Genomic DNA, 14,530 nt, shown 5'->3' with positions numbered 1-14,530 from the left:
TATAAGATTATAAGATTCTTTATAACTATGAGAATATGATTAGTTTGTAGCATTTTACTATTTTATGATAGAAATTAACATTTTAAATTTAAAGAGAGAGGCCGGGCATGGTGGGTGGTTCACACCTGTAACTCCAGCACTTTGGGAGGCTAAGGCGGGAGGATGGCTTGAGCCCAGGAGTTTGAGATCAGCCTGGGCAACATAGTGAGACCCGTCTCTACAAAATAATTTAAACATTGGCCAGGCACAGTGATGTACACCTATAGTCTCTTAGGAGGCTGATTTGGAGGGATTGCTTGAGCCTGGGAGGTCACGGCTGCAGTGAACCACGATCATACCACCACATTCCAGCCTGAGTGACAGAGCGAGATCCTATCTCAAACAAAAAAATATATAAATAGGCGGGGTACTGTGGCTCACGCCTGCATCCCAGCACTTTGGGAGGCTGAGGCGGGTGGATCACTTGAGGTCAGGAGTTGGAGACCAGCCTGGCCAACATGGTAGAATCCTGTCTCTACTAAAAATACAAAAAAATTAGCTGGGTGTGGTGGTGTGTGCCTATAGTCCCCGCTACTCAGGAGGCTGAGGCAGGAGAATCGCTTGAACCCAGGAGGAAGAGGTTGCAGTGAACCAAGATCATGCCACAGCATTCCAGCCTGGGTGACAGAGCGAAAGTCCACCTTAAAGAAAAAAAAAAAGAAAGAAAAGGAAAGGAAAAGAAAAAGTACATAAATAAATAGGGGCCGGGCGCGGTGGCTCACGCCTGTAATCCCAGCACTTTGGGAGGCCGAGGCGGGTGGATCACGAGGTCAAGAGATTGAGACCATCCTGGTCAACATGGTGAAACTCCGTCTCTACTAAACATACAAAAAAATTAGCTGGGCATGGTGGCGCGTGCCTGTAATCCCAGCTACTCAGGAGGCTGAGGCAGGAGAATTGACTGAACCCAGGAGGCGGAGGTTGCGGTGAGCCGAGATCGCGCCATTGCACTCCAGCCTGGGTAACAAGAGCTAAACTCCGTCTCAAAAAAAAAAAAAAAATTAAAAATAAATAAATAAATAATTTGAGAGAGCTAATTCACAAAGAAGGAAAATCAAATGGCCAATAAATATATGAAAAGGTGTTTAATATCTTCAGTCGTCAGGAAAATGCAGAAGACTACAATAAGCTGCCACTACACTCTCACCAGTCAGCAGAAATTCAGGACTGACAGTGGTAGGTGTCTGAGAACTGAAGCATGGTACCAACTGCAAAGTGTGAACAGCTCTGCCAGGGGCTTCTTCTAAAACTCTGGTGAGCAGCAGCCCGGTGGCCCCACACTTGGCACCACTTCACAAAAATCTACCTCTGGCCATATGCACATGGTGTGTGGGCAGATTTCACAACCCATGGCCCCCACCACCATCTAGAACTTGGCTGGGAGTTCTAGAATCTCTGTGCCAACCCTCAGGCTTTCACATAATTTATGTTGATGATGTAAATGGTGCCCCCTTATAGTTTATATTTCTTGGACAGTGCACAACCTGAGCAACCATCCAGGGAATCCCTGCTCTTAGGCCCCTCCCTACTAAGAAAACAATTTAAAGGAGCTGTTGTTTCTAGATTCCAGTTTCAGGAATCTGTGCTTAAAAAATAATAGTATGGCCAGGCCTGATGACTCATGCCTATAATCGCAGCACTTAGCGGGGCAGAGGCAGGAGAATTGCTTTAGTCTAGGAGTTCAAGACCAGTTTGGGCAACACAGCAACCCCGTATCTACAAAACAAAACAGGTGTTATGGTTCCTTTCCTGAAAGGATTACCAAAAACTGTCCAGTCATGAATAGCCTATTTTCAGTACTAGAGATGACCTAAATGTGGAACAGCTGGAGCCGTCCTTCACTGCTGGTACAATGTAAATTGGTACAACCACCTGGGATAGCTGTTGTAGCAGAAACTACTGCAGCTGGGGATATACATCCACCATCACCAAGCTTTCTATTCTTTGGATCGTGTCGGGAGAACATACCCATGTACGCCAGAAAACATGGACAAAATTGTCCACAACCCACGTTAGTATTTTTGGTAATGGTAAAACAAAGCAAAACAAACAAACAAACAAACAAAAAACGTGAAAAACAGGCTGGGTGCAAAGGCTCACACCTGTCATCTCAGCACTTTGGGAGGCTGAGGCAGGAGGATCACTTGAGGCCAGGAGTTTGAGATCAGCCTGGGTAACATGGTGAGACCACATGTCTACAAAAAAACAAAATTAGCTGGGCATGGTGGCATGCTCCTATAATCCCAGCTACCTGGGAGGCTGAGGCGGGAGGATGGCTTGAGGCTGCAGTAAGCTGTGATTGTGCCACTGCGCTCCAGCCTGGGCAACAGAAGGAGACCCTGTCTCAAATATACATATATATGGAAACAACCCAACCGGGCACGGCGGCTCACGCCTATAATCCCAGCACTTCAGGAGGCTGAGGTGGGCGTTATCACCTGAGGCCAGTGGTTTGAAAACAGCCTGGGCAAAATGTGAAACCCTGTCTTTACTAAAAACACAAAAATTAGCTGGGCATGGTGGTTCACCCCTGTAATCCCAGCTACTAGGAAGGCTGAGACAGGAGAATCACTTGAACCTGGGAGGGAGAGGCTGCAGTGAGCCGAGATCACACCATTGCACTCCAGCTTGGGCGACAGAGCAAGACTCTGTCTAAAAAAAAAATAAAGGGAAACAACCCAAATATCCAGAATGCAGAAATAGTTGTGATAAACCTTTTACAGTGGGTTCTCACCCGGCAATGAAAATGAATGAATTCTATTCCCAGCCTCAACCTGGGTGACTCACAATGTCAAGTGGGAGGCACTAGACAAACTCATCCTCACACCAATCACACGTTCACCAGATGAAGTTCAGAGCAGGCAGCACAGAGCCATGCTGCTCGGGGGTGCGCACAGAGACGGCAGAACCAGCGAAAAGCAAGAACATGAAGACGCTCAAAGTCAAGACATTACTTCTTAGGGGAAGAGAAGGGACACATGGCAGGAGGAGCAGAAGGTTTCTGGAGTGCTGGAATGTTCTGTTTCTTTTTCTTTTTTTCTTAAGACAGTCTGACTCTGTTGCCTAGGCTGCAGTGCAATGACCCAATCTCAGCTCACTGCAACCTCCACCTCCCGGGTTCAAGTGATTCTCGTGTCTCAGCCTCCTGAGTAGCTGAGATTACAGGCATGTGCCACCAGACCTGGCTAATTTTTATATTTTTAGTAGAGACGGGTTTTTACCATGCTGGGCAGGCTGGTCTTGAACTCCTGACCTCAAGCAATCTACCTACCTCGCCCTCTCAAAGTGCTGGGATTACAGGTGTGGGCCATCACACCTGCCTTTTTTTTTTTTTTTCTTTTTTAATAGAGACATGGTCTCACTATGTTGCCCAGGCTGGCCTGCAGTGATCCTCCAGCCTTAGCTTCCCAAAGTGCTGGGATTACAGCTGTGAGCCACCACCCATGGCCAAGAACATTCTGTTTCTCCAGGAGGGCATTGTTAATTGGTGGTAATTCTTTGAACTGCGCATGGATCTCTAGTGCCCCCTTCTGCACCTATTACAGCTCATAAGAAAGATGGTTAGGCGCAGAAAGGGCGGAGGAGCGTGGCCCAGGCCCGTCCACATACCACACGGTGGAAGTACTTGTGGTCGTAGGCACCGATGGGTTTGCCATCCAGCAGGACCCGGCCCCCCTCCAGGGGGTAGAAGTTCTCCAGGATGTTGACACAGGAGCTCTTCCCACTGCCCGAGGGCCCCACCAGGGCTGTCACCTTGCCGGGGGACAGGCTGAAGGAGACATTCTACAAAGAACACACAGGCACAGTGTGGGGTCATTGGCTCAGGTCCCGGGACTGGATGCCCTGGCCTTGGACACAGGTGGGTGCCCTTCCCAGCCCAACCCATGTGCTCTGCCTTGCTTTGGCACCACTGGCCCCTAAATGTTCTCCTTTCTAGGACACTAGGACTTTGAAGCAGCCTAAGATGTGCTGTTTCCTCTGTCTGGAATGTTCTCTCTGCAGGGAGCCCCCTGGTGAAGTCTCACCTCAAATGTCACGTCCTCCAAGAAGCCCTCCTAGATGGTTATCACCAATCCCATGGACCATTCCTACCACAGCACCCTGACCTATTTTCTTTCTAGCACTTATTATCTGGAATCATTCTGTTAAGGATCCGTCTTCCCCAACTGGAGCCCAAAACTGCTTCAGGGCAGGGACCTTGCCTGACATATTCCCGGCTGCAGTGGCACAGCCTGGGGTGTAGAAGGCGCATGAGAAACGGGGTGAGGGAAAGGCCAACTCCGTCAGGCCTCGAGCCGTGCCCTCACCTGCAGGACCTGGGTGTGGGGCCGAGTGCGGTAGGTGAAGGTCACGTTCTCAAAGTCCACCCGGCCCTCCAGGTGCTCGGGGGCCAAGCTGCCATCGTGTACCATAGTCGGCTGCCGGTCGATGAACTCAAACACCTTCTCAGCAGCCCCGACTCCCTGCATCAGGCCGCTGTAGACGGAGCCCACGGACTGGGGAGAGGAGACACACGTTCCTGTCCCACCGACACCCAACTCCTGGGACCCACCCCTGGTACTAGAGAGATGAGGCGGGTACAGAGAGCAAGGGCACTGCAGCAGGTCCGGGGGGAGGGGCAGAAGGCCACCTGGCCACCTGCTGGTGCATTAGATAAGACAGTAGGGGAAGCTGGGATAGCAGTATCACCACCAGCTCTCCAGGCATCCAGCCGAGTAGGAGCAGATGGAAGCGCAGGAACTGGCAGGGGCGCAGCACAGTGGGAATCCAGCCTTGGTCTTTCCATTGCCATAGCACAGCTCTTTTTTTTTAGAGATGGAGTCTCACTCTGTTGCCCAGGCTGGAGTGCGGTGGCACAATCTCAGCTCACTGCAGCCTCTGCCTCCCACGTCAAGTGATTCTCCCACCTCAGCCTCCCGAGTAGCTGGGATTATAGGTACTTACCACCATACCCAGCTAATTTTGTATTTTTAGTAGAGACGGGGTTTCACCATGTTGGCCAGGCTGGTCTCAAACTCCTGACCTTAAGTGATCTGCCCACGTCAGCCTCCCAGAGTGCTGGGATTACAGGCGTGAGCCACCGTACCTGGCTTGATTTCAATTTTTAAAATATGTCTTTTTTTTTTTTTTTTTGAGGCAGAGTTTCACTCTTGTTACCCAGGCGGGAGTGCAATGGCGCGATCTCGGCTCACCACAACCTCCGCCTCCTGGGTTCAGGCAATTCTCCTGCCTCAGCCTCCTGAGTAGCTGGGATTACAGGCACCCACCACCATGCCCAGCTAGTTTTTTGTATTTTTAGTAGAGACGGGGTTTCACCACGTTGACCAGGATGGTCTCGATCTCTTGACCTCGTGATCCACCTGCCTCGGCCTCCCAAAGTGCTGGGATTACAGGCTTGAGCCACCGCGCCCGGCCTAAAATATGTCTTAATGTGTACTATACATAAATGTGTTTTCCTTGGATAAAAATATATAGATATGAATATAAGTTATAATAATGGCCCATTTTCTTGAGCATTCTCTTTTCATTTATTTCTATTTTTTTTATTTTTATTTTTTTTTTTTTGAGACGGAGTTTCGCTCTTGTTACCCAGGCTGGAGTGCAATGGCGCGATCTCGGCTCACCGCAACCTCCGCCTCCTGGGTTCAGGCAATTCTCCTGCCTCAGCCTCCTGAGTAGCTGGGATTACAGGCACGCGCCACCACGCCCAGCTAGTTTTTTGTATTTTTAGTAGAGACGGGGTTTCACTATGTTGACCAGGATGGTCTCGATCTCTCGACCTCGTGATCCACCCGCCTCGGCCTCCCAAAGTGCTGGGATTACAGGCTTGAGCCACCGCGCCCGGCCTCATTTATTTTTTTTGAGAGGAGGGTCTCACTCCGTCACCCAGGGTGGAGTGCAGTGGCTCGATCTTGCTCACTGCAACTTCTGCCTCCTTCCGAGGTTCAAACAATTCTCCAACCTCAGCCTCCCAGGTAGCTGGGACCATAGGCATAAGCCACCACCACGCTCAGTTAATTTTTTGTATTTTCAGTAGAAACGGGGTTGCACCATGTTGCCCAGGCTGGTCTCGACTTCTGAGCTCAAGGGATCCGCCTGCCTCATCCTCCCAAAGTGTGCCCAGCTGAGCATATACTATATATTAAGAGATAGGTTCTAACCGATCTCTTTTTCACTGATGAGGAAACTCAGACACAGAGGGCTCAAGTAACTTGGCCCAGGTCACATAGCCTAGAAATGGCAGGGCCAGCATTTGAATCCAGGCCTCTCTGTCTCCTGAGTTCAGGCTCTTAGGCGCTGAATGTCGTCATTGGTGAAATGGGGGTGATATCAGCACCTGTGTCCTGTTACTGTGAAGACAACAGCAGGTAGTAAACACTCAAAATTCCAGAGCTGGCCAGGAGCGGTGGCTCATGCCTGTAATCCCAGCTCTTTGGGAGCCCGAGACAGGCAGATCGCTTGAGGTCAACAGTTCAAGACCAGCCTGACCAACATGGTGAAACCCCATCTCTATTAAAAATACAACAATTAGCTGGGTGCGGTGGCATGCTCCTGTAATCCCAGCTACTGGGGAGGCTGAGGCAGGAGAATAGCTTGAACCCAGGAGGTGGAGGCTGCAGTGAGCCGAGACTGCACCACTGCACTCCACTCTGGGCAACAGAGTGAGACTATGTCTCAAAAATAATAATAATGCCGGGCGCGGTGGCTCAAGCCTGTAATCCCAGCACTTTGGGAGGCTGAGGCGGGTGGATCACGAGGTCAAGAGATCGAGACCATCTTGGTCAACATGGTGAAACCCCGTCTCTACTAAAAATACAAAAAATTAGCTGGACATGGTGGCGCGTGCCTGTAATCCCAGCTACTCAGGAGGCTGAGGCAGGAGAATTGCCTGAACCCAGGAGGCGGAGGTTGCGGTGAGCCGAGATCGTGCCATTGCACTCCAGCCTGGGTAACAAGAGTGAAACTCCGTCTCAAAAAAAAAAAAATAAAATAAAATAATAATAATAATAATTAGCTGGGCATGATGGCGTGTGCTTGTATCCCAGCTACTCAGGTGGCTAAGGCGGGAAGATCACTTGAGGCCAGGAGGTCAAGGCCACAGTGGCTCACGATCACACCACTGCACTCCAGCCTGGGTGACAATGCAAGACTGTCTCAAACGGTAATAACAATAAAAAATAGGCTGGGCGCGGTGGCTCACACCTGTAATCCAAGCACTTTGGAGGCCAAGGCAGGCGGATCACCTGAGGTCAGGAGTTCAAGACCAGCCTGACCAACATGGTGAAACCCCATCTTAAAAAAATAAATAAAAATAAAAAATTCTAAAAAAAAATAAATAAATAAAAAATACTGCACTGACCGTCTCTGGACATACATCTTTGCCCACTGCTGCTGAGTACTCGTGAAGCATGGATTCCCAGGGGCAGAGTCACTGCTGAGTCAAATCATACGGCAGGTATGATTCTCCAACAGATAGATGCAATGGCCTGGGTAGCAGATGCTGGGAACACCCCACCAACATCCTTGTTGCGTGGTGGTACACGCCTGCAGTCCCAGCTACTCGGGAGGCTGAGGCAGGAGAATCGCAGCACGCAAAGGCCCACCCTCTTACTGCCTGCGGGCTACGGGCTTTTTTGTGGGAGTGGGGCACACAAGAGAATTAATAACCTCATCCCGGGCTGACCTAGAGCAATGGTTAGTGGCAGCTTGGGTGTAAACACCCCAGCTCCCTGGTCCTCAGATGGGCCGACTCTGGCACTGGTGCCCTACCCTGTCCGCCAAAAGGATCCCACCTCAGTTGCCTACCCCAGTGACTGGCTCCATCACCCACTCTACTGACTTCCTTCCATGTCTCACTTTCCACTCCCACCCCCGTTTCCTGGGATCACCTCCCAAACACATCAGTTGCACTCCAATCCCGTCGCGGGATCTGTTTGTGTACAAGTCAAAACTGAGACAATCGAAAACACCCTTGCATTTCCGAAGCGCTACTCTGGAAGTAGGCTTCCTCTCAGGAAGTCAGATGTGGCTGGCTCTGAGCCCCGTCCCCCAGCAAGCGTGGTGGGCGAGTTACTTCACCACTGAGCTTCAGTTTTCTTTTCTGAGAAATGGAAATTTCCACATCACTTCAACTTCTCATGGAGCTGTTAAGACCATTTCCTGAAATCACCTCTGTTCCTAAAGGGCACTGCTGTCACTTGCTGGTAGTAGTAACATTCTTTCTTCTGTTTTTCTGAGACGAAGTTTCACTCTGGTTGCCCAGGCTGGAGTGCAGTGGCGTGATCTTGGCTCACTGTAATCTCCACCTCCCTGGTTCAAGCGATTCTCCTGCCTCAGTCTCCCAAGTAGCTGGGATTACAGACGTATGCCACCATGCCCAGCTTATTTTGTATTTTCAGTAGAGATGGCATTTCCTGTTGGCCAGGCTGGTCTCGAACTCCTGAGCTCAGGTGATCCACTGGCCTTGGCCTCCCAAAGTGCTGAGATTACAAGTGTGAGCCACTGTGCCCAGCCCTTTCTTTCTTTTTGGGATAGGGTCTCTCTCTGTCACCCAAGCTGGAGTGCAGTGGCATGATCACGGCTCACTGTAGCCTTGACCTCCCAGGCTCAACTGATCCTCCAGCCTCAGCCTCCTAAGTGCCTGAGATTACAGGCATACACCACCATACTTGGCTAATTTTTAAATTTTTATTTATTTATTTATTTATTTTTGAGACATAGTCTTGCTCAGTCACCCAGGCTGGAGTGCAGTAGTGTGATCTCAGCTCACTGCAACCTCTGCCTCCAGGGTTCAAGCAATTCCCCTCCCAAGTAGCTGGGATTACAGGTACCCACCAACATGCTTAGCAGATTTTTGTGTTTTTTTTTTTGTTTTTTTGTTTTGAGACGGAGTTTCACTTTGGTTACCCAGGCTGGAGTGCAATGACACGATCTCGGCTCACCGCAACCTCCGCCTCCTGGGTTCAGGCAATTCTCCTGCCTCAGCCTCCTGAGTAGCTGGGATTACAGGCACACGCCACCACGCCCAGCTAATGTTTTGTATTTTTAGTAGAGGCGGGGTTTCACCATTTTGACCAGGATGGTCTCGATCTCTTGACCGTGTGATCCACCCGCCTCGGCCTCCCAAAGTGCTGGGATTATAGGCTTGAGCCACCGCGCCCGGCCGATTTTTGTGTTTTTAGTAGAGACAGGTTTCACCATGTTGGCCAGGCTGGTCTCAAACTCCTGACCTCAAGTGATCCACCCACCTCGGCCTCCCAAAGTGCTGGGATTACAGCCTGAGCCACTGCGCCCAGCCCAGTATTATCGTTCTTGATATGATCATGCTGTCTCCCTTACTTACCTTAGAGAGAAATACCATATTGCTTGGAGCCCCCAGAGCACCCCTACCCCGTTAAGATCCCTCTTCCCCACACCCCTCCCTTCTTTCCGGATTCCCCCAACACACGCCCCTCACCTCCATACAGTCTCCCAGGACAAACTCGTAGATGATGAAGGCGATGAGGTTGCCGCTGGTCATCTGGCCCGAGATGACAAGGTGGCCTCCGTAGTAGAGGATGCTGACCTGCACCACCAGCAGCGTGAGCTGGGGCAGAGGGACAGCGGATGTGGGTCAGGGGGGCCTTAGATCCCCCACCATCCCCCATTCCCCACCCCATCCCAGGCTGCAGCGGGAGGTGAGGGCAGACCCAGCCACAAACTGAAATGCCAGCCATTGCTAGGGGTGTCTTCCAAGGCCTGTCATTCATGCCTGCCCCTGCCCCAAGGATTTCCCTGCAGAGGCCTCCAGCTGGAGCAGGCTGTGGGCTTGGCTGCAGAACAAGGCTTTCTTTGTGAGGCCCTGGCACACACATGCTACCCCCAGGCTCCTCAACTCGGCCATGCAGGACTATTTGTCCTCCTCATGGGGAAGAGCATGACTCAGAGAGGGCGAGTGCCCTGGCTAAGGTCACACAGCAAGTGGGGCAGAGAGGGATGATGAGCTCTGTTTCCTCCCTCAGTGGGGTTCTGTGAAGAAGGGGCTGTGTTGGGGACACCTGTGCCTTCTTCTGGTGTCTGGGGGGTGTCTGGGAGGGGAGTGGAGTCTGAGTACCCATGGCAGCCCACAACCCCGCCAGGGACTCCATTTGTCCTCCTCATGCCCACTCAGAACTAGGCTGCTGTCTGGACCACCGTGCTTTGGCGGAAGCTGCAAAGGCATCCCCTGCAGGCGGACAGATTGCTAAGAGGCTCCACCAGCTGGGCTGGCCCTTAGTCCCTCCTCTCCTCCTTGGCTGGTGCTTTTGGGAGGTGGTGGCCCCAGGAGGACCCAGATATCCTCTGTCCCCTGGCTCCCCTGTAGGCCACCAGCTCCCTCCTCCCTCTCACTCCAAACTCTCCTCATTCCCCCCCCGCTGTGCCCTGACCTGCCCACCTCCCACGTGTGGCCAGTGGGGCAATGACATGATCCAAGTGCTCCCCATCCTCCGAGGAGGGGTTGTGACTCACCCTGGGAGCGCACCAGACACCGTCGGGGGTGTGTGTGGCTATGACATGAGACCTGCCCGAAAGTGGCCTAGGGACCTGCTGACTTCCTGCCTTGGCAAGGATGTTTCCTCAGCGGGGAAAAGAAAGCTCCCACCCTGCCATCCCACACCCAGGTGAGAGGGAGACAGGAGGCTGCATTGTGTCCTGGAAAGCCTGGAAAGATTCTCAGCTGGGAGAGCTGGCTCACACCTGTAATCGTAGCACTTTGGGAGGCCAAGGCGGGCAGATCACGTGAGCTCAGGAGTTCGAGACCAGCCTGGCCAACATAGTGAAACCTTATCTCTACCAAAAATACAAAAACTAGCCAGGCATGGTGGCAGGTGCCTGTGGTCCCACTACATGGGAGGCTGAGGCAGGAGAATCGCTTGAACCCAGGAGGCAGAGGTTGTAGTGAGCTGAGACCGCGCCATTGCACTCCAGCCTGGGCGACAGAGCAAGACTGTGTCTCATTTAAAAAAAAAAAAAAAAAAAAAAAAAAAAAAAGAAAGATTCTCCAGCAGCTTGCTGCCAACACGCAGGGCTGACGTCCTAGCTCAAGGGCTTCCCCCATGTTTACATCCCATCCCTCCACAGCCAGAGCTTCCTGCCCGGGGGCACGTACCCCACTGCCCCAGACGTAGTACATATAGGCGGCCGCCTCCTTCCGGTTCAGCTTGTACACCTGCTGCAGCTTCCGCAGGTACACCTCTGCCTCCTCCTCCTCGTTAGCGAAACTCCGGACGGTCTTCATGGCGCTGATGGTCTCCTCGGCCGTGTTGCTCGCTCTGGCTAGGGCATTCTGGACCTCTTTGGAGAGCCTCTATGAACAGGAGGGGGACGAGAAAGAGAAGACCCCAAAACAGCCTCACTGTCTGCTGGAGCCCCCAGGCTTCTCTGGGTTTTTCCACGCTTTGCTGGCAACGGGTCTATGCAAGAGGTTCCTGGGACAAAGAGACAAGACCTAGCTCTCTCTCCCTTATCTCCTTCTGGCTCAATCTGACACACTCAGATAGTCAACTCCAGAGAGGCTCTTGGGGTTTCAGGTCCTAAAGGATGGGGGGGTGCTGATCATGAAGTCATCCCCAGTATTCAAAAGAGGTTATTCGTGGCCAGTTTTTGGTAATCCTTTCAGAAAAGGGGCCACAACACCTGACCCAGTGCTGACCTAAGGGCAGGGATGCCCTGGATGGTTGTTCAGGTTGTACACTATACAAGAAACACCAACTTATTAAAGGGTCACCGTTAACATAATCAACATAAATTATATGAGAGCCTGAGGGTTGGCACAGAGATTCCAGAGCTCCCAGCCAAGTTCTAGATGGTGGCAGGGGCCATAGGTTGTGAAATCTGCCCACATCATGTGCATTTAACCACAGGTAGAGCTCAGAAGTGGCCCCAAGTGTGCAGCCACTAAGCTGCTGTTCACCAGAGTCCTGGAAGAGGCCCCTGTGTGGAGCTGTTCATACTTTGCAGGCGTCTCCATGCTCTGATTCTCAAGCCAGCCAGGAAGGCTGCCCGAGAGGCCAGGTCAGGAGCGTGCACTGGTGTGTCCCATGACCATGTGTCACGCCCCAGCCGCAGGAAGCATGCAGGGTGCCCCGGGAGGAGCCACACCTTGCCTGAGTCATGTCTGGCCACGTGCAGTGTGTGTGGCTTGTGGAACTGACGCACTGGCTACTCACAACACATTCAGGTACGGGGTGGAAAACCCAAACGGAGCCTTCCTGAGGCCTCCCTTAGCTGAACTCAAAGGCGGGGCCTGCAGTGAACACAGAGGTGGGGGCTGAGGGGAGCCCCGGGGTTTCCTGCTCTGTCCCAGGGGCCGGTGGGCAGGCTGGAAGCAAGGGGTGGGGAGCAGAGTGCCGGAAATGGCTCAGACTCCAATGAACAGATTTACTTTCTCATCTCTGTGGGGACAGCGGGGAGGCCTGTGACCTGGAACTTCGGGAACAGGTCTCTCCTGTGTGGCTGAAGGCTGTGGGGAACGGCCTTACCGAGACAGCTTCCTTTGTTACCCTGGTCTCAGGTCACCAACACCAAAGGCTCCAATGGAGCTGTGACAGTGACTTACCCGGCATCACGTGGAGGCCGTCATGCATCCAGCCGCTGCTCAGAAGTACCCCCTGTGGGCCTGGATGACTGCAGGGGGGCTGCCTGCACCTGTCACAGGGTCACGGCCCTGCCTGTTTGAACCCAGCCTGTCTATCCCTTAGGGCTCGGGGGCACCCGCCCATTCGGGACACAGGACGTGGTTAAGGTCAAACCTGACTCACGGGCCTAGCTCTGAAGCAGAGGCAGTGCTGGGGGGTGGCCAGAGGGGACGGGAGCCTGCCCGTGACAGCATCACGTGGGCCCGAGCGGCCCCCACAAACACACAGTCACGTTCCAACCTGGGGCCTCCACACTGGCTGTGCCTTTTGCCCAGCACGGACCACCCGAGACACCTGCCTCCTTCAGACCCTTGCTTAGATGTCCCCTTCTCAGCAAGACCTATTTAACTTGTATTTATTCATTCATTTGAGAGACAGGGTCTCACTCTGTCACCCAGGCTGGAGTACAGTGGTGTGATCACAGCCCACTACACCTTGACCTCCTGGGCTCAGGCGATCCTCCCACCTCAGCCTCCCAGGTAGCTGGGACCACAGGCATGCACCATCAAGCCCATATAATTTTTAAATTTTTTTGTAGAGATGGGGGGTCTTGCCACAATGCACAAGCTTGTCTTGAACTCCTGGGCTCACGAGGTTCTGGGGTTACAGGCATGAGCCACCAGGCCCAGCCAGCAAGTCCAAGTTAAAATTGCAACCACCCCCGATGCTCCCGATCCCTCTCCTCCTCACTTCATGTATCTCCTTAGCACTGACCATCTTTTATGTATTGTGGATTCTCATTCTTCGTGCTGTTGGTACCTAGTATCTGTCTCTGCCACTAGAATACAAGTTCCAGGAAGGCAGGAGCCTTGTCTGTTTCACTGATGTATCCCAGTGCCTGGGACATAGCGAGTGCTCAATAATTACTTATTGGATGAGCGAACCAATGAATGAATGAATGCAAACACAGCCTCAAGACCCGTCCTCAGGCTGCGTGCAATGGCTCACATTTGTAACCCCAGCACTTTGGGAGACCAAGACAGGCAGATCATGAGGTCAGGAGATAGAGACCATCCTGGCCAACATGGTGAAAACCCATCTCTACTAAAAATACAAAAATTAGCCCGGTGTGGTGGCATGCGCCTGTAATCTCAACTATTCGGGGGCTGAGGCAGGAGAGTCGCTTGAATCAGGGAACCAGAAGTTGCAGTGAGCTGAGATCGTGCCACTGCATTCCAGCCTAGTGACAGAACAAGGCTCCATCTCAAAACAACCAACAAAAAACAGTCCTCCACTAACCCTTAGTGACCCCGGACCCCTCCTAAGGGGACGTTTGGGGGCTGCCAGGGCACACAGCCCCTAGCAGGGACGAGGCGGGCCTACCTTGTAGTACTTGCCATAGATGTTGGAGACCATCATGATGATGGGGAAGCCCATGAAGGTGACCAAGGAGAGCTGCCATGAGAGGCTGAACATGAAGACCACCACGCCCGTGACCTTGACCGTGTTCCGTAGGAAGATGTTGATGTTCTGGGAGACCAGGTCGCTGACCATGGTGGTGTCGGAGGTCAGGCGGGAGATGAGGTCCCCTGGAACACACGTGGCTCAGCCTCCGCTGCAGCAACCCGGGCCTCAGGGGTGGCAGCGGGGGACGCTAAGGGGCCTCTGAGACAGACACTGGGAAGCCAGGCCTCCCTACCTGTGGGCGGGGTTGGGGGTAGGAGAGAAGAGCAGATACCCCTCGAGGGCTACTCTGAGCCAATCCCAGTCACCAGCATCTTGCTTAAGCTTCATGACATCCCATTGTTCTGAGAGTCCCAGAGGAGGAGGCTGGGCTTCTCAGAACAGGAAGGGCTCGCTTAGAGTCACACGGCCTGTCCGTGACTGAGCCAGAC

General features: G+C 52.6%; 1 protein-coding gene across 3 annotated transcripts in view; it reads right to left on the bottom strand.

Annotated features, from left to right (window-relative positions):
• Positions 1-14,530, bottom strand: part of ABCB9 (ATP binding cassette subfamily B member 9) — a 40,192-nt gene that overhangs the window by 8,896 nt on the left and 16,766 nt on the right. For all 3 annotated transcript variants that reach the window (XM_010342762.2, XM_010342761.2, XM_003932140.2), the window contains 5 exons: positions 14,019-14,224; positions 11,168-11,365; positions 9,497-9,625; positions 4,347-4,535; positions 3,649-3,822 (listed from right to left, as the gene is read on the bottom strand). In XM_010342762.2, the coding sequence (XP_010341064.2) occupies positions 3,649-3,822; positions 4,347-4,535; positions 9,497-9,625; positions 11,168-11,365; positions 14,019-14,224 (896 nt within the window). The remainder of the gene's footprint in view (positions 1-3,648; positions 3,823-4,346; positions 4,536-9,496; positions 9,626-11,167; positions 11,366-14,018; positions 14,225-14,530) is intronic.

The sequence above is a fragment of the Saimiri boliviensis genome, chromosome 7 (genome assembly GCF_048565385.1).
Source record: "Saimiri boliviensis isolate mSaiBol1 chromosome 7, mSaiBol1.pri, whole genome shotgun sequence".
In the NCBI taxonomy this organism is placed as follows: domain Eukaryota; kingdom Metazoa; phylum Chordata; class Mammalia; order Primates; family Cebidae; genus Saimiri; species Saimiri boliviensis.
The sequence above is the reverse complement of the archived record's forward strand: the minus strand, read 5'-3'. Positions and strand labels throughout refer to the sequence as shown.